Source organism: Strongylocentrotus purpuratus, unplaced genomic scaffold (genome assembly GCF_000002235.5).
Source record: "Strongylocentrotus purpuratus isolate Spur 01 unplaced genomic scaffold, Spur_5.0 spur5_scaffold_9, whole genome shotgun sequence".
NCBI lineage: Eukaryota > Metazoa > Echinodermata > Echinoidea > Camarodonta > Strongylocentrotidae > Strongylocentrotus > Strongylocentrotus purpuratus.
Genome location: NW_022145615.1, coordinates 28,610,213 through 28,636,235, shown reverse-complemented (window position 1 = coordinate 28,636,235; position 26,023 = coordinate 28,610,213). Strand labels below are relative to the sequence as shown.

Genomic DNA, 26,023 nt, shown 5'->3' with positions numbered 1-26,023 from the left:
TAACCAAATTGGTAATTTGTGTAATGATAACCATTGTTCCATAGTCTTCATAACTTTTGCATAACTTTCTTATTAGTTATCCAGAAGCGGATCTAGAGGGGGGGGGGGGGTTGGGGGGTTGCAACCCCCCCCCCCCCCCCAAAAAAAAAAAAAAAATCCGGGGACCATTTTTTTAAATCTTATCTTTTTTTTTAAACTTGTAATTTTAAAAAAAGAAAGAAAAAAGAACGCACGCTGGAGAGAAACCCTTTCAAGTGCAAATATTGTGAGAAGATATTCAACTCATCTGGTAACTTAACCAAACACATGATAACTCTGGATATAACTGTGTATTAACTGTTACTTGATTTAAAAAGACGTTATCATGCACTGCTTTTTATGGTCTCCATTGTGTTAATAGATGCCAGGAAAACATCACTTACGGAGTTCAAATAAACACCCAAAAAAAAATCGGCTCGCCGCTTTGCGGCTCGTGGACGATGCTCCGCATCGTCATTATTTTGATCAACCCCCCCCCCCTTAGCAAAAAGCTAGATCCGCCCCTGTTATCCGATTTTGCTCAAACTTGTTTTGATTGGTTTGTCTGATTGTTCTGCTTCTATTGAAAGTAAGTTATTTTTGGAGTGGACTTGTACTTTAAATAAGATGGGGTGCTAGACTTGAAAGTGATAAAACGTTTGTATTCCCTCGTGCAAATTAGGTGTTTTATTTGAAACGCCAATAAATATTCTGTAATGCCCCGCGAGCGAGCCTCCGCCCCCCTCCACCCCTCCGCCCCTCTACCCCTCCGATCCCCGGCATTGAACGAGATGCTAGGACTCCGAACATTCTGAAATTACATTCTCGAGAAAAATATTTTAAAATCCCGAAATTTTCTGACAAAAAATAAAGAACGGAAAAAAAAGGAGAAGAAGAACATCAAATCTAGATTAAAGCAATTTTTTGGTGATATTGCACAAGCCATTATGACGTAAGTATCCAACATGTCTGCCTCCATAGGAAAATTGAGCCACCAGGTAAGTCGTGTTTGAAATGACAAATTCATGTCAATTTTACTATGATAGTATCAGATTTTGGTACTATGGTTACCAGCCAATTTATTGTGTATGTTTGCGTTTAAGTAGTTTTATAATGATGAATAATGTAGACTTTAAAAGGGTCTAATACAGTCTCGAGTGTTTCCTCGCATGGAGGAAAGGCCAATTACACGTTGTCCCATGTATGTAAATTTGTGTAATGGTTTGCGGTGGAGGTACACATGGCGCATAGAGATATATACTTATATATCTCTATGACATGGCGTCGGTGGCGCGACCCACCCGACCGGCGCGCTCGCACTCGTCGGGTCATCGACTGGAAGTCTCTGTGGAAGAGAAAAAGCTAGCGCTACTCCCTTTACAGCCTCAAATTTCTTTAGACTCTTCGGTTGTAGAATATAAGAAAACCTGTGCTATGCCCTATGCCTGGCTATGGAAAATCTATTCTTAAAAAGTTGGGTCTAGATCTAGTCTACTCATCTCCTCATCTGATCTGGTCATATTAATTAAACCTGCACACACCCCCATTATACTAGTACGATAATTCTCTGTAAAGAGGTCTGTACTCAAAAGGAAGGAGAAAAAGAAAAGACAAAGTCGAAGAAGAAGATCCACCTAAATTGAATAATTATTATATAATAGATCTCCAAATGTAGAGACTAGAGAGATTATCGCCCCATTTTAACCAACTTTAAGCATTGCCCTCCTGCTGACTGATAATTATTTATCTGCATTTTGCTTGCAGGTTTGTGTCATTTCTAGATGTCGGAGATTGCAGCCCCTTATTCGGGCTTCAGCTAATTCTGTCTGCGAGAATGGAGATGGTAAAACATTCACAAATCAACAGCTAGATGTCAGGTTAACACAGGTAGGGGTGAGCCAGTCACATACATTTACTAAATCATGACGATAATGTGATTGTGGGTCATACTTCTTGTTTGATCTAGTTAAGGAATTGAAGTAAAGTCAAAGAAATTTGATTTTTATTTATGTAATAACTATTTATCATTGAACTCTAGTAATTTGTTTTAAAAGTTTTAAATTGTCAAATTATCCAAGGTAGACTGTTGTTTTAAAAGAGTGAACCTTTGACAAGAAAGGGGAAAATATAAGATGATGAATGAGAGGATTAGACTAATAGCTATTTAAAACTCTTTTTGCTCAATTGTAAAATTGTTTTATTGATTGATACTTTGCTTTTAGAAAACTTTTAACATTTTTGTTTATCTCTTGATCTTAAACATGTGTTTTATATATTGTATTTCTTTTAAAGGAATAATCTTTTGAAAAGTGTTTTATGTAATAAATTTTCATTCTGATCAAATATCCAGGCAAGATGTTATTCTCAGCAGTCTCAGAGGAAAGGCTTCATATCAGGTTTCATCGATAATATCAAGCAGGAAATAAACAAGAACAAAGAAATGAAGGTAAGATTGCCTTGACATTCCGGACACATTCAATTCCATATATCTTGCCATATAGAAGGATATGTTGTTGAAATAACTACTTTGAAATAAGAATAGCAGAATTTCCAGTTACTTAAATATAGTAATATACCTACCTCATAGATGCATCAATGTGAAGAAAATTTCCTCTCTACAAGTCTCATATCTGCAAAATTATGAAATATTGTTAATATTATTGTTCCATAAGTTGCAATATCTTAAGAAATTACCTTATTTTAAAATGACCATTTTGTTTTATGATTCTGACCTTACTCCAATGTAATTAGACAGGCATTATTAAACAACAATTGCAGTTATTATATTTCTTATTTATATGAATAGCAGTTTACATGTAGCTATGTATTTACTATGTTTTCTCTTTTACATGACAGGACAATATCAAGAAGTTTAGAGAGGAGGCAGAGAAACTTGAACAGTCAGATGCCCTCCAGGAAGCAAGGAAGAAATTTGTGAGTTTGATTTATAACTTTATTTTTGCTGATGGACCCATAGTACACTATTGATATATTGAAGTATTGAATCAGAGAACAGTTAGGACCAAACTCACAGGAAATGCATCTTATATCCTTAGTAGATATCTCTAGGTAGATTTGATTTTGAATGTAGGATCATCTATTTTTGGTTTGTAGTGAGAATTCTGAAAAAGTATAAACTTGTGAGCCCATGAAATCAAGCCAAGTTCCATTCTCCAATACACACTTTTGTGATGATGAAAAGGGGTTCTCAGCTTTTAAAGGTCTGCCGTTGTTCTGTACTACGATGTCATGCATATTCCACGTAAGACTTGTAATATATATAGGTTTGACACAAACAGACAGGATTAGGGCTTGGGTTGCAATTGTTTTTCAAGTTGGTTTTAGGATTTGGACCAGGGTTGGAATTTGACTAGTGTTAGAAATTTACCTCAGACCATTGTCGTATAATCCTAGTTTCAATTTAGACCGTGACAATATTTATTATTTAGGCATGTCTTTAAAAGTTTTTTGTTGTCATCTTTACAGGAAAATCTGGAGAAGGAGACAGCTAAAGGGTCTGCTGCATTCAGGCACACGTTTGATGACATCAAGGACAAAGTATCCAAGGTATGATTGACAGCCTGAAAGTGACGACATGTAATTGTTACATGGACACAAGCCAAGAATATCAAAATACTGATGTAATGCACCTTGATAGATGCTTACTAGTACCATGGTCTAGTAGGCCTGTACGTAAAGAGATGATTTGTGCAGAAAATATTTCATTTCATTTATTTTGAAAGGTCAAAGTAGGGGGAATACATGGAGGGGGAGGGTAGAAAAGTAATCATAGAATAGTATAGTATTAATGACTGCTTTGAGAGACATAGTTGTTTTGATACGCTCAAGTAGAGTTATTTATTTGTATTTTTTCTGTGCCAATCTAATTTTATGTTTATTTCCCCACATACAGGGTGTAGAAGAAGCACAGAAGCAGGAGTGGGTCAAGAAGGGAATGGATGACCTGTCCAAGACGGCTAAAGGTGCTGCTGAGAGGGTCAGCAAGTCAGGAGAGGATATCAGTAAGAGCGCTGCCTTCAAGACCATCTCAGAGGTATGCCATCTTCCTTCTACTGTAGTGTTCCTGGGGGGTGTTTCACAAAGACTTAGATTGACTTTAAGTTGGACTTAACTATGGCAGGCCATTTATACCACTGTTTGCTCTCACTGTTAACTGGCATTGGTCTCTCAAGGGACATACATCATGGTCACAAATCTACAGAATTTATATTTGTTGATAATTCATTATTGAAGGAAAAAATATAATCTAAAGATCATAATGGTGAGAGCAACCAGTGGCATGAGTTCCTGCATAGCCAATAAATATATTGCTCAGAATACAAAGAAATAGCTGATATTATTATTATATGTGTCCCCATTGGTCAGCCATACTCTTCGTCGATTAGAGAGCAGAAGACACGGCCTGTATATATTTACTTCCTAGGTAGTGTTGAAGTAGGTTAGACACTGTTATCCCTCTTTTACCAAAGGTGGTGTCAGAAGCATGATGATGATGATGAACAGCATTTGTATGGCGCCATATATCTGTTTTGAGTGAAGCTTTGAAGTGGTCCAGGTTGTCAATTTCGCGAATAGATGATGGGAGGGAATTCCACAGGCGAGGAGCAATAGAGGAAAATGCCCGGTCTCCACATCCCTTGAGATGAGTAATGGGCATCTGCAGAGTAAGGCCAGATGAGCGAAGTACAGGGCGGAGATGACGCCGATCGATGCATTATGTTTTCTTGTAGTCTGTCCTTATGTCTGTCCATTCCGCTTTTCGCTACCGCGATAACTCACAAAAGGATTTCAATCAATCTTGGATAAAGTATAATGAGCATGCAAGAATGAATTGATTAGACTTTGGGTGGAAGAGGTCAAAGTTGAAAGATCACAGGGTCATAAAAAGAGATTAAATTCACAGAAAATATCTTTTTGCTGTGATGACTTACCCAAAGTTGAACTGAGCTTGAGTATGTACGAACATTGAACAGATTAAATGCAAAGTTTAGTTAGCGAGGTCAGATGTTAAAGGTCCCTGGATCATTCTTCAATGAACATACTGGTACACACATACAGACAGAGGCATACTAGAGACGCAGTGGCATGTATCTTTATTATGAGTTAATGCCCTTCTGGCTCTCATCAGATGATATGATACAGTGCAATCTGATTTTTATTCCACAGAGCGTAAAGGCAGTGAAGGAGGAGATAGATGAGAGCACCACATCAAGGGCAAGGCCATACAGGGCCCCAAGTAAGTGATCATTCTAGCTCTAATCACGACTAACCCTCACAACCCTTTGGTTGCTTTCTTTGCATCTCTGCACGGTTACTTGTTTGCAAAATGGCTCTGCCAAATCCCTCTTTTTCTGATGTTTATCAGCCTCATGAATACACCTTTTAACACCGTATAGATTACTCTTGCACTGGTAACAGTTAAATATGGTAGCCTTAAAGAGTTAACTTTGATGAGTATCCTTTTTCAATATACATGTAACCTGGTACTTCAAAGGTAGAAGATTGCATTCTTTTTTTAAGATTTTGTTAAACAGTTAAAAGGGACTTGTATTTCAAAAATATATGTCTTCAAAGTGGAACATTTGTAGATGTTTTTCAACTATTGAAAAACTATACTCACTCACATGCTTCAAAGCATCTGGTAGTTACTATTTTTGATGAACTTTAGTGCGATAATTTATTGATTTGCTCTCCAAGTTTAGATAAACTTTTCACAGCAAAACTCTTTTTCTATTGATCTCAGCTCGGTTACGGAAAAGAACGGAAGGTTTAAATACAGAAGAGGGAGAGGCAAAGACCTTCGAAGCCAATGAGTAAGTCTGATTGATCGCTATATACAACTTCGCCTTCTTTTGGATGAATTAAATGTATTTATTGTTACTAGGATAATTAACTAACATTGGAATGTGCACTTCTTGTTTTGACGAAGGAGATGCTTCTATTATGTGAATTTAAAAAAAGGAAAGGTATCAAACTTTCCTTATAGTTATCATCTGGAAGACAATGTTTGTTGATAGTTTGTTGTTTTGGATTATTGGATGTACATTAACTAATTTCTTAACACGATACTTCCTGAATCAAACACATAAGGTGGCAGATTTACAACAGAGTTCTGATAACCCCGCTATAAAGACCAATGCCATCTTATTTATTAAAGGAGAGTAGAAAGATGATGTACATGTATCATCTCCCTCAAATACACTACTAGTATGCAATTTGTTGAGATAACATACATGTAGCTTTATATCCTCTTTTTTATGTTCTCACTTTTAACAAAATTTGGAGAAAACTGATTGGAACAGACATAGATTACCGTAGTTGTAAATTCTGTAGCATAGATGTTGCTGTGTTCCCCCAATTGTTCTCACTCTTTGTATTGGAATTTATACATTTATTGTTATTATGTTCATATTGTAGAGATGCAACTGGAGTGGTATTACACAAGGATTCTAAGTGGTATCAGCAATGGAAGAACTTCAGTGAAAACAACCAAGTTTTTAACAGTGAGTACTAACGTTTTCAGTGTGGGCAATTCAACATTGGGTCTGGCACCAAATGCGCCTGGCTTTTTCATCAGTGATATAAGGTTAGGGTAAGGGACGCTATTGGGTTCTAGCAGTGAAAAAAGTACATGGGGACTCGGGGCGAATTAGCCCCCGAAATGCCCGAAAGTCATAAAAGAGCCCCCCGAATTACATAGAGTTCAATGCAGAACAAATTAAAGAGTGTTATTTCATGCAAGCAAGCTTGAAAAGTAGCCCCCAAAATTTTTTAAGAATTTTTTTCCCTGGGTTCTAGTTCTAGAGTTAGGGTTTGGTGTAGTGTTCGGTCCAGGGTTGAAGTTAGAAATTTGGTCACTATATGGAACTGTCCAAACAGCTAATGTCACTTGAGCATATATCGTACAACCACAGTATCAGATGATAACTTTTATGATATTAATCACTGCTATGTGGTGTTTGCAATTATCAAGGGGCATTACCTTTAGCCTTTAGATATAGATGGATAGATATATATATATATATATATATATATATATATATATATATATATATATATATATATAGATATGTATGTGTATTATATGTTATTAATTTACAACTGTTGTCTTCTGTTTTCCAGTGCATGTCTTTTCCAGCTATATGTTTATTTCATGTCAAGCAGTTCTGGAAACCTTCATGGGATACTTTGACTTCTTGATAATATCTGCATGTTTATTTGTATATGTATAAAGTTTTTGCTTGAAATTAATCTTGCAAAACTAATTTCATTTCTGTTTGTGTTTACAGAGATGTTTGACCTCAAGATGCGTTACGATGAGAGTGATAATATCATGGTGCGTGCTTCCAAAGCAGTCACAGATAGAGTGAGCCAGCTACTAGGTAAGATGTGTGTGTGTGTCATTGGGTTTTTACAGAGGTGTAGCAATCAGATATGATTATTTACGTTTGGGGACCGACCATTAACGTCACCATCCGAAGACGTAACTCGGTTTTGAACCGGGGTTGCCTGAGACAGTTTGTAGATGAAGACAGAGAGCTGACCAAGTGAACATGCCGCTAATTCAAATTAGAAGAAAAAATAAATACAAATATTTTAACTTGATTTTTTATACAAATTGTTGAAATGGGTGGATGGGATGATACCCATATTATTGAGTTTAAAACACACTTTTGGTCAAGAAAGGTAAAAGAATCCTTCTGGATAAAAAGGATTAATCCTTAAATGAATATAGACCCTGGGTGTTCATTGTCATCTATCTTTGCTCCAGTATTAGTAAGTTTTCTGTATCAATTCTAGAAATGTAATTTTGTTTTCAGAGCCTCTAAAAGATGGAGCTATGTGAAAAGACAAGTCAAATAGTTGTTTGTTTCAGTATTATCAATCACTCTGTATATATTGATCTACAATGACATTGATCTACATTTCCCACACTCAACCCATGTGATGTAAATGGGTACCTGGCAGGAATTAATTCCTTGAAATGCTAGAGTGCCGCATAAATGGCAGCACAGCTAAAGCCGGGGTACAAATCTCCAAGGTTGGGGGCGCTTAGAGACTTAATTGTAATTCGCGCTATTTAAAAGCTGAGTACTATTATTATTATTATCTTTCAATCATAAACAGGAGGAGTATTCTCACCGACCGAGTTGTCCGGAGTCCTGACAGAGATCATCAAAATAGACCCTACCTTTACCAAGGAAGGATTTCTTAAGATGTGTGAGCTTGAAATTATACCAAATATTCTAGAGGTGAGTTCAATATGAACTTTTGGTGTTACATTTGCTTGTGCCTCTCCTTTCTTTATTTTCTTATTGTTTATCCTTGAGTTGTTACTCTCTTATTTTGTCCTTATGCTATATTTTCACCAGTCTTCTGAGTGCATCAGTTGGTTGGGCAGAGGGACCATTAGGGTTACAATGATTAAGTTTGCTCTCTTCTTCCCTGGCCACCATCTTTTGCACTCGGGGTATTGCCACAAAATTTGTATTTGTATAATTTTTTGTCATTCTAATTTTGTAATTACCATGATTATATTATTTTATTGTTATATTTCTTGAAAGTGCTGAATAAATAATACAATATTACAGTAATACAATACCATACCTTCCCAAATCTGTAGAATGTAAATGTAATAGAATTATTTTTTATTTTAGCCCCTCTTATTCAAATATTTCATTCATTTACTTGAAGCGGTGCTCTTGGAACCATGCCTCTTATGTATTTCTTTAATATTCATGGTCTTTTTGTAAACAATCCACTATGAAATAAATACATTTTGATTCCTTTGCGTTTTGTTTGTGATATGTGTAGTTTGTTCTACATCTAATTATGTAATCACTTTCTCTGTACTCTCTTTATCTCTTATCATATCTACAGGCTATGATTAGAGGAGATCTAGAAATCATTAAAGACTGGTGTTATGAAGCTGTGAGTATATATCGACTATCACAAATTCCATCCAAATGACATTCCCACTGTGTTCATCCCTATACTCCACATACAAGTTGGTTGTACTGGTAGTTTTATGTGTGATATTTGATTTTGGGTTTCTATGATGAATAAGACCAGACATTTACTAAAGATAAAAACTGGTACTGCTTCAAAGTGTTAAACATGTACTTTTCACATGTTTCCTTATGAAAAAGGCTGACATTGTAATTTTCATATCAACTGGATGCACATAGCCTACGTAGCACAGAGGACAACTCCTTCTTAAGCTACCTCACACAAAAACAAGTTTTAAGTATCTCTGGGAGATTGCACTTTCAGTTGGGCCGCTCCAAAGTTTTGGATTAACCCAACATTAGACATAAGAAAAGCCTGCTGTCTTCTAAGTTTTGGTGAAGAGGGCACTTGTTTTTAGGAGTTTTGAATAGTCTATTTGGTTGTGCTTGTAATTTAAAACTGTACTGTTAGGAGTTATGTTTTTATCACAGCACCATAGAGTATATTTTTACTGTAGGTGTGCTATATCAATTTATCTAAATATTATTATTATTATATATGCGCTATATAAATTTATATAAATATTATTTTTAGATGTAATTAGCACAAAAGGGGACCACATACATTTCAGAAGAAAGTGTGTGTGCTTATATATATTCCTTTGTTTTGTAACTTTTATAAATGATCTAGAACCAAGTACCTAATGATATTTGTTTTGCTTCATTTCTCAGCCATACAACCAGCTTGCCACACCCATCAAACAAGCCACCCAAATGGGATATAAGTTTGACTCCAAAGTATTAGACGTAGACATGGTTGAGGTAAGTTTTCACATCCTTCTGTTGTTTCATTCTGTCAAGTACGTTTCTCTCAGGCTGTCCTTCGGTCTCTCTGTGACTCTCCTAATTATCTCTGAATATAATAATAATAAGTATAATAAGGTAATGCACATATATTGTGCTATCTGTCTAGTAAAACTTTTCTGAGGCACATTTTGAAATCCAAAAAGTAAGAACTACCACCAACAAAAAAAGACTACAGAATCGTACAAAATGTGTTTATAATTACATTCACGTACTGTATGCGTTTGGAAAAATAATTGCTTCAGGTAAGACTTAAAAGAATGTATATGAGCTGGTAATTGATTCCATAAACATTTTGCAACAGCTGAGAAAGCCCGGTCTCTAAGAGATGACCTTGTTCTCGAGTTACTCCATTGTCGATTATTGTCTCTGTCTGCTTCCTGTCTCCCCACGAATGTCTCATACTAACCGGTCTTCTGTCGGTTTACTATGTTTCTAATGAAAATGTAACTACATTACATTCTATTGACATTGGAAAACCATTAGTTTTCAATAAGTGATCGTAATGAATATGCTGCTATGTATGCTAACTTTAGATTGTATATTTATATGTAATTACGTACATTGTAAAGAATGTAAACTCTATCTGTACTTAGTGGCCTGAATTCACAAAGGAGGTTTGTCAACAAACCTAGGTTTATGTGCGTCATATGACACGTTTTTACGCGTTGTTTACAAACCTGGTTTGTAAAAACGCATCGAAACGCATTATATGACGCACAAAAACCTAGCTTTGTCGACAAACCTCCTTTGTGAATTCGGGCCAGTGAGTTATAGTTTGAATTTATGCTGAATTATCGACACATCCAGTGCACTCTATTATATGTTGACACTCACATACGGTAACCACAAAAGACAAGACTGGTTGTCATGATAACCTTTTCCTCTTTCCCAATCTTGTCTCTTCTTCAGTTGTCTATGGGTAAGATGATGGATCAAGGCCCGGTTCTAGTGATCACCTTTGTCGCTCAGCAGATCATGGCTGTTAGGAATGCAAAGGGTGTCGTGGTCGAAGGAGACTTGGTAAGTTTGTCCATTGTGTTGTTTTCTATGTATTTCTTCTTTGATATGCTAATATTATATGTACTGGGCCCGTCTAATAAAGAGTTGATCCGAATCAATCGCAAGTTTGCAGTCTCCTATCTTAATATGTACATGGTCGTGATTGATATCAATTGCAAATAACTTGTAATTAATCGCAAATCTATATTAGGTGGGCCCAGATCTTCTCAACATATTGAAATGTCATTCATAATTCAATGATTATTTTGAATACTAAAACTAGATTTCTTAACTTCTTAGCATTTATTGAAAACGTAATGACTCCATCCTTGTATTTGAATGTTTGATACCACCACCAAATAATGTTATTTGAACAACATCTACAATTATTAAATTAAAAAATTATAAACAAAACAAGTATGTATGTACATATATGAATGGCCTGCACTATTTTTACTCATCATTATTACCTCCTACTTTTCTACATTGTGTCAAGTATTTGCCAACGCTGTTTGGTTGAACTCCAAATTTTGAAGCATTAATAAACTGATGGAACATATTTTCTCTTGAAATCGCCCTCTACAGGAGAAGGTGATGCGTGTGACGTACGTCTGGGTTCTATGTCGGGATCAGGAGGTCCTAGATCCTACGTCAGCATGGCGCCTCCTGGACATGTCAGCTCATTCTGCAGAACAATGGGTCTAACTCTAAGCTCAGTCCCACCTAGAGAGGATTTTGTCTGTACCTCAAGCAGTAACAACCTTCTGCAGTTGTGCAGGAGAATGGGTCTATGCTCAGTCCCACTCAATGCCAATTTTGTCTGTACCTCAGAGAGCTACAGCCTCCCCCAACGGAGCTTGGTCTATCATGATGCACTGAAGGAGTTGGCTTAAAGTAGTCCCCCGAAGAAAATTCATGACAACTGATAATGACTGACAAATTATATATGGATAGAAAGATTTTATCTTGAAAAACACAAATAATTTGCTGAAAAATCATATAGATGTCATGGAAAGGCGTAAAATGCAATGTTGTGGCTAGCTGTGTCTCGCATGTGACGTCACAAACCTTGACGCTCTACGGAGGACGGCTGAAGGCAGAAAATCTGGATCTCAAAGTTAACATTTTTGAGAGATGATTACTGCGAGCCCAAAACATATTTTGAAGAGGGAAGTTGTTATATTTGATTAGTGAGGCTTCCCCTTTGCAATGATATGAATTTTGTATCAATTCAAAACACTTTTAATTCTTTGGGTGACTACTTTAATAACCTCATTCAAAATTCTCTTCATGAGACCTGTCAGTGCAACGATGAATATTGTATGATTTTTTATGGTGCCAGCTGCAACAGAAGAGGGTGTATTGCAAGCCATCTGTGAAAGGAATTCATATTGCCTTTTGTATGACCATGATCAAGATGGGCTTGTTGGACTTGTTCTCTCAAAGCTTATAATGTTAATTATGATGGGCTTCAAGTAAACCTGCCCTTGCTTATGAAAAATATTTATTACCAAGGAATTAAAGCTCTTCCCGAGACTAATAAATCGGGACAGGGTTTAAAATTGGTAGGAGTCCTTTTGCTTTTACTTTGTTTTACGTACTTCATCATTTTAAATCACAAGATCCATCCATAATTCATTAAATTCTAAGGCCAGTATTCTACTAAAATTTAACCTAACTGCGTTTAGGCTTCTTTTCAAAATCATTTTGTTGGACTGGCCCTTAAACCCGGGTCAGGTTTAACTGAATGAATAGAATACGCTTGTATGTCTTGAATTTAAGATAAGCTATGCAAGTTTTCAAATGCATGTATTCTTGTCTAAATTATACCCCTTTTCAATGTGTGGGTAAATTGAGTTAAGGATTGACTTACATGTAGCTTCATCATTAGCTTTTATTTCTAAAATGAGGATATAGGATCCACTTGTAATCCATTTTAGTTTCTTTTCTTGCATTTTAATCCTTGTTGTATTCATAAATAATAAATCTACTCCAAATTCTGTGCAGAAAGTATAATGGTCAAATATTCCTGGACATTGCTCAATGCTATTCAGTCAACAATCTTGAAATATAAGATTATTTGTAATAATTAGATGGATGGAATGCTATTGTCAGGGATTCAAAATGGAGAAAGTCCACAAATTTAACTTCATATTTTGTACTTGATCTAAAATGTTACAATAAGTCATATATGCTTTTTTAAACAATGGACCTGCTTTTCACCTCTGATTTGGAGGATATTGAGAGGAAATATTTAAGATACTATTATGACATTGTTGCATAATTAAAGAATATATTGTAAATTGAACAAATGTGTATAACTAATGATTCAGTGCGGATAATTGGACAATTTTGTTGTGAAGAAAGAGAATGTAAGAAACAGAGAGACAGAGAAACAGATTGAAAGAGAAAGAAACATGGACACGAGTCAAAGTTATAATCTAACCAAGGGAAGCTCTAGAGAGAAAGATGACAGAAATAATTGAAAAAAAGGATGTTAGAAACAAATAAAGAAGGGAAGGAAACATACTTTTATACTGTTTTTTATATCAACTGACAAAAGAGAAGCTATTTCATTTGTTGAGATCCAGAAGGGTGTGAGCTCTAGGCAGACATTAGGGACTTTTAGATTTACACGAGAGCGTGGACTGCCACGTGTGACATTGTGTTAAGGCACTGGGCCGTGCCCGGCAGTGCCTTAAAAGGACGTCACATTACCTTAAAAGGATGTCAAACGTGGCGGTCAGCGTTCTTGTTGTGTAAATCTAAAAGTCCCTAATAATTGTGATTTGTACCTCGACAACAAATAATTGTTGGAGGGGAACGTGACTTTTTGAAGTTGATCATACAAGATAAACCAGGAACAGAATATTTGACGTAGCATTATGGTGAACAGATCTTGATTGCTGGTAAGAAAAATTATGTGTACACAATAATTGGGCAAAAGATTTTTAAGAAATCTGCTAATCATCCTTCACTTTCACTCACTTGTGTAAAATTATTCAGAGAATTCATTTTCTCTTTACCACTACTTGAGCTGTAGACACATAACACATCACACACACACACAAACATGCATACTGTATCCATTATGTGACAGAGGGAAGGAATAAACCAGAGAGTGAAACAACAAAGAACATTTGAAAGGAAGAAAGAGGACAAAAGCAGGAAACAAAAGACGAGGGCCTGAAACACGAGTAGTAGTGTATTGTATACATGTATATATTTATATCAAAGATTCACCACAGACACTAATCCTATCATTAATCAAGTTACGCCCCCCCCCCCCCCACCTCACATCTATTACCACAAATAATCTTCGTAGGAACAATTTTTTTTTCACTAAAAAAATTGACCAAAAGAACAAGAAATCTCATTTCTAATATTTATATCATGTATCATTCTTTGTTTTTACAAAAAAAGATGTAAAATAAAATGTTACATACCGATGCAGGACAATTTGCCGGGAGCAGGATTTAAAATAATTCAAGAAATTCAATTTTAATGTAAAAGCAGAGCAATATATTTTTCATATTGTTAATAAAATTTCTGGGTATTCCTCATTTTACCAATATAGCAGTCCAGATAAAAAATGTCCTGGCAACTACATTGACATTTGCTGGAAGAAATGTAAACTTCTTTTTATTTTCAAATGTCAACACTTCCAGGTACTTAACATTTCTATATATTAAGTTACTATTTTATTTTGTTCACTTGCTTCACTATGCTCTGACTATCATTCTACCAATATACAATGTCATACTTGCAAGATGGAACTTTCAATGGTTCATGTTCATCCAGCAACGATCTGACGGTGATGTCACTGCCTGTTGTTAGGGTCAAGTAACGTGTTGGTTGGGTCTAGGATTAGATTAAGGTAAGGAATTCCACTGGTATTAGAAATTGACAGTGGAGCTATGACAAACAAATATTTTAGTACCAGCACAAACTTCCCAGAAACAGTGGTCACTGTCAGGAATATTTTTACATCACATCAGTTAGAATCCAAAGTACAGCAGGAATCCTATATACTCTTGTTTATCATCCAGGCACGTTAGAAGCCTTGCGAAATGTTAGGGGTCAGTCCACGTACAGTCCTTTCAGCTTTCACTCTTCCTTCCCTCGAGTCCTGAATCACCAAAATGTGTGTGTGTAAATGGGTTTATACAGATGTGTATAAATCAGATATTATTATTTACATCCGGGGACCAACCTTTAACATCGTCATCATCCGAAAGACGCGACTCGGTTTCAAACCGGGGTGCGTCAGAGCCAGTTTGTAGGCGAAGACAGATAGTTGACCAAGTGAACGTGCTAAGACCAAGTCGCATCTTCCAAAGTGTTTGGAAGGCCTCATGCGGTTGGAGCCCAATTTACATGTACTTGTCCATTACCAACACCATCGTTCTCTTCACATTGGTCATCTGCACTCTCTTCATCTTTATCTTCATCTGACTCTTCATCACACTCTTTATGCTTGGATGTACTAGAACGTTCTTTGGAAGCCTTCTTATCTTGTGCTCTAAGGTAGGTTCTCCTTTCTCTCTCGGATAGAAAAGCTAGCTTTTGTCTAATCTCTTCACCGTTATCCTCATTATTCCTGATATAAGAAAAAAAAATACACTGTATTAAGCAGTACACTAGTGTGAGTATCATTAATATCGTTATCACTATCATTGTCAATTATCATGGGTGCTATTATTAATATTATTATTATTAATATTGTTAGTATTATTATTATTATTTATTTATTTATTTCCGATATTTAGACAGGGACCTGGTGACTCATCACCAATAATGGTGGTGTTATTATTAACAATAATTATTATTTTATAATCATCAATTTAATCATTATAATCATGTCCCTTCCCATTCCTGTTCACAATAGCATTGCATATGGTCAGTTGATGGGAAGGGACATACCAATGACTTCTGTTCATCTAGCTGACTGATGAATGACTGGCATGACGATTTCACAAATGTAATTTGCTTTTGGAGGTATTTTTAGGGGTGGAGCTAAGGAAAAACAAAAGTAGGTAATAGAAAAAATGATATAGAATATATGACATAAATGTACATCAAAAAGTCAAAGACATTATTACAGATCAACAAAAGTCAACATGAGTTTGTAATTCAGTCACCCTTTAAAGAAAGATGCTTTTTGTAGGGGTGGAGCTAAGGAAAAACAAAAGTAATAAAAAAAATAATATAAAATATATGACATAAAAAAATGTACATCAAAAAGTCAAAGATATGTGATGTATACATTATTACAGATCAACAAAAGTCAACATGAATTTGTAATTTAGTCGCCCTTTAAAGAAAGATGCTTTCCTTACCCATCACCCTCTCCCTGTTCGACTTTCTGTCCGCATTTGCCACATACACCTTCAGCTTCACAGCAAACCTTACAGATGATGTGATACGAATCCTTAACTCTCTTCTGTTGGCACTTGGTGCTGGAAAATGGAAGCAGAAAAAAAGGAAAAAAATTGTCAAAATTTGTGAAACTTTGTAAAGAACAGCTGCAAATGTTCACAAGCATAAGAAATGGAAGGTATAGACCCTGGATGTCATAAAAATATAGTTATACATAGTACGATTGGCAATGCAATTGTATATTTTTTTTACTAAAATTTTTTACTAAAAACTATTCTGAGACTATTTCTTACCCAAGTAACCTATGATAGGCAAATTCATGCAAAAAAATATATTAAAAAAATTGACTTGAAAACACATCAGACAATTAGTCTGAACCGAGTCAGGAGCAAATTTGAAGAAATTATATTTTTAAATGTTGTAAAACCAAAGATATAAGAAGAAAACTGACCAAGTATCTGTACTAAAAATCGTACATGTAAAATTGGTCGTATACATTCGACAGCTGAAAATGACGCGCACGGTTGCATTACGTGCGTTCTCGAATCCAAAATCATACTTCACACACACACTCTCGCCATACCGCGAATGGTCCTTCGTGGGGAGCTAGCCGGCTGAGAGTTTGCAGCGATACCAACGCAGCTTCGGAGCTCCGCAGAGTGCCATTTTAGCGGGACTCGGAAGGGTTCGCGTGGGAAGGCAGCGGCCTTGCTTTTTGCCCAAACAACGCTAGATCGGCTGCTGGCAAAATGAAAATAACTAAGATCGAGAACATCGTCGGTTTCTTAACTTTTCAGTGAGATAATTCTGAATTCTAATTGAGACTATATAATCAATTGAATCGACAAAGAAACCTCGGTAGAACTCTTATAACTATACAAAAGCTTGTTTATTTCTTCATTTGACATTTTGTTTTCGACCATTTTTTCGTGCGCGAGTCAATGCAAACTATGTATTACCAAACTTTCAACACGCAAGGAACGGGGAACACTCGCGGACCTCGTATCAAATTTGTTGCAAAAAAAAAATTCAAGTGTGATTTTGAAGCAGTGTGATTTTGAAGCAGTGTAGAATATTGGCGCTGCAATGCGCAGAAATATACTTGAAAGAAACTTAATAAATCATACCTGAATTTTCAGAAAATCGTATTTGTATTAGTGTACCTAGATGTGACTTGTTTATAACTCAGATTTTATGAAGATTTGTCGGGAAAAAATGTCAATTTTTTCCGTTTGGTGGTCATTTCTAGGCTAATATTTAAAAAGTTACTTCAGTAATGGGCCCGATGTTTCTCTTATCACACTCGCATGTTATTTCTACATAGATTAAACAGAGGATGGTTAAGGGTAAGACCGGATAACATTATAAAAAAGATATATCCTTCCTACCTCCCATATCCAAGTTTTGGGCTGATTATTGCCGACCCACCGCAGCAAGGCCATTCAGATTGTCGTACGCGAGCGAAGCGCCCTCTAGTGCCCCATGAATGTGCCTAGACCCCTATGAGTATGATTCGTAATTTCGTATAGACTAGATTTATTATTATTATGAAGAATGTTGCCAAGTCATTTTAAGTTTAATAAAAGACTCATCATTATTAATAATATTCTGTTATAGTCACAGACTAGGGCAAGATACAATTTCTTTTAAAGAATGAAAACACATGGACATGGACGTGGACAGCGACAGGACACTAGTCTCAACATTGACTTTCATGCAGTTTTCACTAACTTGTTTTTCAATGTGTGGGGCAACATAAACATCATAATGCACATCATAACACATGTCCATGAAATTAGCACTCACACACAAATTCCAATGGCAACAGGGCATTTTGTATCATAAAAACTTACCATTTCCTTGCCTGAGTCGAAGCCTTGTATTTTTTGTACTTGATTTTCCATGCCAGTATATCTTTACATCGTTGACAAACCCCAGAAATAATCATTTCGTTGAGATCTTTCGTTCTCTGGCTGGTGTCATGCATCGAGTTTTTAAAACCCATTTTATTCACATGTTTTGGAGGTTTGTTCTTCTTAGCGTTTCCCCTTTGACTGCTCATGATGGTCAATAATTAGAAAAGCTTGACAAAGTACTACAAAACTGAAATCAAATGTAGGAGTAGATAGATCCGAGAAGCAGTATTCTACACGGCCACGGCTATATCTATACGCCGAACGACAGGCAGAGCATGAGCATGAGGGAACGAACGAACGTGGAGCTTCTATACTGCACTGACCATACCAGCGCATATAATAGCGTGCGTGCGAGCATCACACACATTTCGAACGGATTGTGCAATCGGTCTTTATTTCCGACACCCCCCCCCCCCCCCTTCACACCCTGAGTTACATTTCAAATAAAGGTATGGTGTAATGTTGGAGAGAGACAAATTGTGATTCAGCAGTAAAATATATTAAAAAACTGGAGGGGGGGGGGGGGAGGGTGGGCACTCTCATAGAAGTGGCTACCTACCCGTGTCCATCAACCTAAATGACCCTTATTGCGTATACATGTATCGCACATTATCTAAAAATGGACCCTAATCAGTAATGGCATATACAGTAAGAAAACGTTGACGCCTGTGAACCTAAAAGGTTACCCTTTTTCGTTTTTTGTGCGAAAACACCCCCTTTTTAAGGAAAACGTCGACGACGCCGTATAGCATATAAAGACACCATTTTTCTGGACGCGGGTACATAGCCAGTCATGTTGGGAGCCCCCCCCCCCCCCCCCCTGGCCCCAACTAGGGAATTGGAACTCTCTGCTTCCACCCTCGATATTATAATTCAGGCCTCCCTAGCTCGCTCACTCTCTCGATCCTAATTCCCTCCCCTCACTATCTTCCTCGCCCCTCTCTCCATAGGCGCCGGAAGTGGGTGGGGGCAGTTGCCCCCAATCAAAAAAATGGGGGGGGGGGGGGGCAAAACGCACTTTTGCCCCCCCCCCCCAAAAAAAAAAAACGCCCCCCCCCCCTCAAAAAAAAAAAGCAGTAAAGGAGTAAAGATGGTTTGTATTTTTAACCCAAAAGAACATAACATTAATAAAAACCTGAATTAAATGACATATACAATTCTATTCAAAGAAAAGGATAGTTAACAGGAATTAAATTTCCTAAACATTGCGCACGCTACCTATATTTTATCAATAGAGGTTTTTATAATAGCGCGCGCATATCGTCGACATAGCGTGAGTTATAGGGGTGAGTAGCGTCATGAGCCCCTGAACGCTGGCATACTGATGGGGGGGGGGGGTGATTTTTATTTGATACCAGTGATTTACAAATTTTGCTGAAATGACATTATTTTCCGGTATTTTTTCTCAATTTTTTCTCAAGTCATACCTTTTTATACATTTGTTGGAAATTAGAAATTCTAAAATTTACAGTCGGGCGAAAAACATGCTTATTAATAAGCTTGTATGTCAGAGTCTGCAGAACAGCCGGGCTCGGGGGCTCGAGCACCCCTCACTTTTTGAAAAAAGTTTGTTAAAGAGAAAAAGAAAGAAGGAGAGAGAGAAAAAAGTGACCTGCCAATGTCACAAAATAATGAGGCATCAAAATATGCTCATCTGACCGTAATTAAATGCCTAAAACCCCAGAGCTTACGGGGACTCCATTCCCGTACCCCACCAAGGACCCTAAGGCGGTCCCCTGCATGCTCATATGACCGTAATTAAATGCCTAAAACTCCCGAGCTTCCGGGGGCTCTGCCCCCAGACCCAATCAAGGGCCATAAGGCGGTCCCCTGTATACTCATCTGACCGTAATTAAATGCCTAAAATCCCAGAGCTTACGGGGCTCCGCCCCCGGACCCCACCAAGGGCCCTAGGCGGTCCCCTGTATGCTCATCTGACCGTTACCTAAAATCCACGAGCTTCCGGGGGCTCTGCCCCCTTGACCCCACCAAAGACCATAAGGCCGGGCCCTGCATGGATGCTCATCTGACCATAATTACATGCCTAAAAACCCAGAGCTTACGGGGGCTCCGCCCCCGGATCCCACTAAGGGCCCGCTAAGGCGGGCTCTGTATGCTCATCTGACCGTTATTGAATACCTAAAACCCCTGAGCTTCCGGGGGCTTTGCCCCCTGGACCCCACCAAGGGCCCTAAGGCGGGGCCCTGTATGCTCATCTGACCGTAATTAAATGCCTAAAACCCCATAGCTTACGGGGGCTCCGCCCCCGGACCCCACCAAGGGCCCTAAGGCGGTCCCCTGTATGATCATCTGACCGTTATCAAATACCTAAAAAAAAACCGAGCTTCCGGGGGCTCTGCTCCCTGGAATCTCCGCCAATTGGTGGTGGTGGCGATGCAGATTTTTCTTTTGCCCCCCCCCCCTTCCAAACGTTTTTGCTCGTTACGTCACTGCCCCTGGAAGGTGAGCCCCCTGGAATATTTGCCCCCCCCCCCCCCAATCCTCAACTGCTTCCGGCGCGCCTGCCTCCCTGCCTCCCTCCCTCGATCCCTTCCTTCTCGACTCTCTCTCTCTCTCTCTCTCTCTCTCTTTCCCTTTTCTTTACCTCTGTCTTATATTACATCGCCATCGATAATAATTATTTATTTCGTTTTACTTCTTATTATGAACTCGGCTCACAAAAATGTTATAAAATTCTTTGTCCTTCAATCTCCTAAAAATAGAGAAAATTTATGTCTGCACTGAAGCCAATATCCCTTCAAATGGCACGAAATGCAAATGAGAAGGGATAACTATAGGCATACCCGATGTTTTTCGAATACACAAGTATTTCAAGTAGCCTATCATGAATACATCAAGTACTATATGATCGTTGAGATTTAAAAGAGATCCACTAATAGGTATAAAAGTTGAAAAGAATGGTTTTTTTTGAAAATCCAAGAAAGATTACAAGTATACCCGCGGGGATTCTAGGCACGACTTGAGTCTGGAGACCTTCCATCATACAGAAATCTTATACAACACATTGACCATGAACTTCGAATGAAGCGTATACGCGTGGAAAATAATGTTCGGACGACAAATGCCATAAAAGGTGTAAAAATAGATTTTAAAAATCAATTTGTATGCCTGAAAATAAAATTTGCCCGGATGCGTATCTCATGCAAGACTTCTCTTTACAATCAAAATTTCCTTTTCTCATGCTGCTTGCAATCATACGTCCTTGAACATAGCTGTGAATTCGAGACATTGGGGCTATATACTTCGAGGTAGATGCCGGGGTAGATGAACTTTCAACATGTTCAAAATGCCTAGACTATTTGTTATTTGTGATGGAAGCATTGTGCTGGTGTTGATTCTAACGCGTGTATAATTACACAGAGGCTGCAAAAAATAAAGTTTCATGGTCATAATTTGCACGTGAATAGCATTGTTATTTTTCATTTCATTCACACATCGATTCGCTTGGTTTGCAATCAATAACTAACCCCTAAGAACAGACTGCTAGTCTATTAGCACATGTGCTTGGGTCAGACATGCCTGTAAAGAATAATATCTGCTTTCATGAATATCGTCATCATTGGCAAGTGAAATGTTGTACGAGACAGTCGAGCTATCGGCAGAAACGCTCACCATTTTAAAACCACTCTTTTTATAGAAAATTATGCTTGCTAAAGGATCTTCGACGGGCCCGGTCAACGGCACGCATTGTGCATGATATTGGCAATCAAATGTGAGTATTGGCCTTCTTCGTCTTTTTCTCTTTGTTTTTTCTTCAATTAACAACAAACACGTTTCAGTCTTTTCGAACGTGAAAATCTAGGTCAAGTTGAGCTGAGACAAAATCACGACAGACCATGTGGAATAAGGCTTACTTCCAATCATCGGGTCACCCGGCGTCAGCGGGTCGGGTCGGATGGTCACGTTATTTTACCCGACCTTTTGTGAAAACATGCCCTTTTATTCACGAAATATCCCGGGTCACTTGCTTGTAAAATAAACCCCTTACATTTCATGGTCTTTTGCAATGTACCCGACACTTTGTGAAATCCCAACGGCAAATTTACGAAAGGTCGCGTCATCTTCCGCGATCGTTTCACGAAAGGTCGTGTAACGCGACCGCCCGACCGGACGCGATGATATAGATGATTCGAAGTAAGCCGAAATAATGATTGGAAATGGATCCGCCTCTAGTGGCGATTGCTTGAGTCAACTTTCAATGGGTCTGAGCCTCTTCGAGATGATAACAAAGTATTGCGGTAAGGGAATAGAGTCGATTTTCCAATCAGTTAAAGTGCGGAACCATGTTCGATTTGCATATCTTTTCTTTCAAGTAATCGAAGGATGGGTTACGTTTAACGAAATTTATGGTTCACCATTCTACATCCTAAGACGATTCAGTCTCTCTACATAAGCAGTGATGCTACGCTCTATCATTATTTCGTTTTCTTTCTCTATATTTTTGTCTGTGACGAGTACTTCAATAATTTGATTTACATTCCATGCCTTCATTATTTTCTCGTAAATATTATTTTGAAATAAGAATTCGTCATATTTTCCTCAAATTTCTAAGCGAAGATTACTTTTGTGAAGCTTTATTTGTATTATGTAATAATGTTTTTAATAAAGCAGTTATTGTATTACATTATCTTTGACTCTTGTGAGTTACTGAGTGACAAAGCATGATGGTCACATTATCAGAAAACAAAGCTAATAATTAATGGTAAAGCATTCACCCGAAATCCTGATTTGGTTATGAGGATGTTTTTTTTAAAGGGCTTCATCCGAAATTCGACCTGTTGTATAGTAGACAGTAATGTAATCACTCAACAGAAACAAAAGTATATCATAACGTTATGACAACATTTTACTTTAAGTCTATGTTTTAGCTTTCTAAGATTCTTGTTAAGTTAACGAAACGGGAAACAAATATGCTTAACCAGTTTACATTTCAATAACATTATTACTTATTGACTTACATGTATCATGTATACTTTAATGCTAATATCGTTAGCTTTTTATGCACTAAAATGGCAATTCAGTACAGACCACGGAGCCTACTGGATACAAAAAAATAGGCAGATGCTTGAACTAATTTGGAATTAGGCAAAAAGACCAAATCAACACTTTTAACCGTAGGATGACAAATATGGCAGTGCGGCTTCGAACGCGACGAGGGGAGAAATCAATTCTATAACTCCATTCGGCATGTTTAACGATGAGTCCATTAGAAAGGGTTACACGACCCACGTGTAATCTCTGTTCCTCCAGGCTATAATCCCAATCCTCTTCACGACAGGAAATCAATGTCTTCCTAAAGTGACAATCATTATGCAGCCACCTAATTAAGGATGGAGAGCATAAAGTCAATGAAACAGAACTGAACACTCACAGAGGTGAATTAAGAGCGTTTCTGAATTCTGAATTGGAGTAGTTTTTATTCTATCCGATCGCATTTGTTGTGAATGAACAGATAGCAACGAGTAAGTATGCATGTATATTTTCATAATACGTCATATTGGTTTTCCGCCGAGAAAGAGAGAGAGAGAGAAAAAAGAAAGGGGGTGGTGAAAAATAATTTGTATTCTTATTTATTTCATTTCTATATCCGATTGCATTTCTAGCGAATAAATTAACATTAATACATAAGTATAAATGGCCGAGAGAGACAGAGAAAAAAGGGGATGAAAATAGTTTTTAAATCTTATTCATTTAACTTTTATTCGATTGCATTTCAAGCATAAAATGGTGTAAATATATTGGGCCGGGAGAGACAGAGAAGAGAGAGAGAGAGAAGAGAGAGAGAGAGAGAGAGAGAGAGAGAGAGAGAGAGAGAGAGAGAGAGAGAGAGAGAGGGAGAGAGGGAGAGAGGGAGAGAGAGAGGGGGGGGGGGGTTCTGCGGTGAATTGAATGAGACCCTTCAATAGAAATGTTCAGTATTATTTTTCATTTATACCCATCCATCATTTTGGCCATCTGTGGTTGTTTTGCTTCATCCTTAAATATCAAGAGCTCCTCAAAATGTACTTATAAAAGGTATGATTTCTCCACTTTTCCATTTCTCTCACGCTCAACGCCTGCATCACAATAAGCACATAATATACCCGTTTACATTTGCTATGCAATTACCGCAAGAAATAATAATATATAATGCGATGGGATGGGAATAAACCATCAAACTCACCACTGACTTTCAAATTTTGCATAGTTTGATATAGGGTACCTGGTACCTATAGTATTCGCATGATCAGTCAGTCGCGCGGGTACTACGTCATAGTGGCTTTTCCGCCCACATGAAAAATTCAGAGTATTAGTTTGTGTCATGCGTGATGAATTAACAGTAGTTATACAAATGCTTGTTCATTATTTTTGAAATGCTCTTGTTGATACTGTATTCCCTGAATTAAACTATACTATTATACTAGGCCTATACTACATGTATATATTACTACTACTACTAATACTACTACTACTACTACTACTACTACTACTACTACTACTACTACTATTTCTACTACCACCACCCCCGCCATCACTATACTACAATACTACTACTACTACTACTACTACAACTACTACTAATATTACTATAATTATATTACTACTAATACTACTACTGGTAGTAGTACTTCTAGGCCTATCTACTACTACTTCTACTACTATACTACTGCTACTACTACCACCACTTCTACTTCTATTACTACTACTAATAATAACAATATTACTGTTACTATATACTACTATGATACTATTGCTAGTATACTACTAGTACTACTGATACTACTACTATACTATTGATCTTACATCATGAGAATCTTTTCTATGTATTTCATTAAATATATATCGAGATGCAGTAATGACTGTAAATGGTCTTTCTCGTGGAATGACCACAAAAATAGAACAATCTAAATCAGATACAAACCAACAAACCACCAAATAAATGAATAGTTCTCTTTCATCATTATTATTATACATTCCAAATTCGTTATGTAACGACTTTGCACAACATTGGGTGGTTCTCTCCTTACACAGGGGTTGTGTTAAGTTGTGTAAAGAGAAATTCACAACTTTACGCAACGAAATGGCAGTGTAAAGTTGTGTATTTTTTTTACACAACTTAACACAACCCCTGTGTACGGAGTGAACCATCCAATATTGTGTAAAGTCGTTACGAATTTGCAGTGTAGGATATGAAATATCAAATTTTCATCTGTCAGAAATTCTACCTGAGACGACTTCGACACTATATAGACCTTACTATATACGGTTGTCCATAAAGTTGAAAAAATACAATCTTAGCTTTTTTTTAATGATTGTGACAATCTGCTTTATACTTGATAGATAAAGTTAATATCTTCCGGAACTTCATTGATCATTCTCTTTGCATCTTATAGATTACGCAGAAGTTTTAAACTTTATTTATTAAGACAAAATCATAAAAATTATATTCACAGCACTTCATGAAAAGAGGTAAACAATAAATTATTCCAACTTGTATAGACAACAGTGTATGATTTGCCCCAGTAATGTATCGTAACCTATAAAAAAGGCATTGCGTGAGAATATTTGTACCCTACAGTTGTTTTGATAGGTCTGAATAATTTCAGACAATGTAGTGTCATCATGCATGTAAAATGACATTAATCAGGATTATTTTGCGAATTTTTTGTTTGTGTTTGTTCAAGTAAGTGTAAAATGGACTATTTGAATACAGAAATGTTACCTTAAAATTGAATCTGAATGTTCCTTATACAGCTTTAAAATGAAGGGGGAAATAATTTAAAATAATTGCTCGCATGTTTAATGTTTGCTCACTTTTGAATGACGTGACTCAGAGCAAAAAGCAAGGATACAATTTCTTTGATAAAAAGCAGG

General features: G+C 37.1%; 2 protein-coding genes across 3 annotated transcripts; one reads left to right on the top strand and one right to left on the bottom strand.

The window, feature by feature from the left end:
• Window positions 1-964: 964 nt before the first annotated feature.
• On the top strand, window positions 965-13,161 carry LOC752190 (mitochondrial import inner membrane translocase subunit TIM44). Of its 2 annotated transcripts, none has more exons than XM_030976786.1 (15): window positions 965-1,016; window positions 1,783-1,905; window positions 2,363-2,464; window positions 2,875-2,952; window positions 3,505-3,585; window positions 3,932-4,072; window positions 5,206-5,275; window positions 5,783-5,852; window positions 6,457-6,542; window positions 7,329-7,421; window positions 8,167-8,291; window positions 8,920-8,970; window positions 9,720-9,809; window positions 10,764-10,874; window positions 11,439-13,161. In XM_030976786.1, exons 1-15 carry the CDS (start codon window positions 984-986, stop codon window positions 11,556-11,558), a joined length of 1,374 nt encoding a protein of 457 aa, XP_030832646.1. In that variant the 5' UTR covers window positions 965-983; the 3' UTR covers window positions 11,559-13,161. The 2 variants fall into 2 exon arrangements, with proteins under 2 accessions (XP_030832646.1, XP_001177162.2); XM_001177162.4 differs by having other exon boundaries at window positions 2,369-2,464; window positions 11,439-11,558.
• Window positions 13,162-14,054: 893 nt separating this feature from the next.
• Window positions 14,055-18,444, bottom strand: LOC578493 (uncharacterized protein C9orf85 homolog). Its single transcript, XM_778657.4, has 3 exons — window positions 18,086-18,444; window positions 16,193-16,312; window positions 14,055-15,453 (listed from the first exon to the last, which is right to left on the bottom strand). Exons 1-3 carry the CDS (start codon window positions 18,292-18,294, stop codon window positions 15,207-15,209), a joined length of 576 nt encoding a protein of 191 aa, XP_783750.2. The 5' UTR covers window positions 18,295-18,444; the 3' UTR covers window positions 14,055-15,206.
• Between the last annotated feature and the right edge of the window lie 7,579 nt (window positions 18,445-26,023).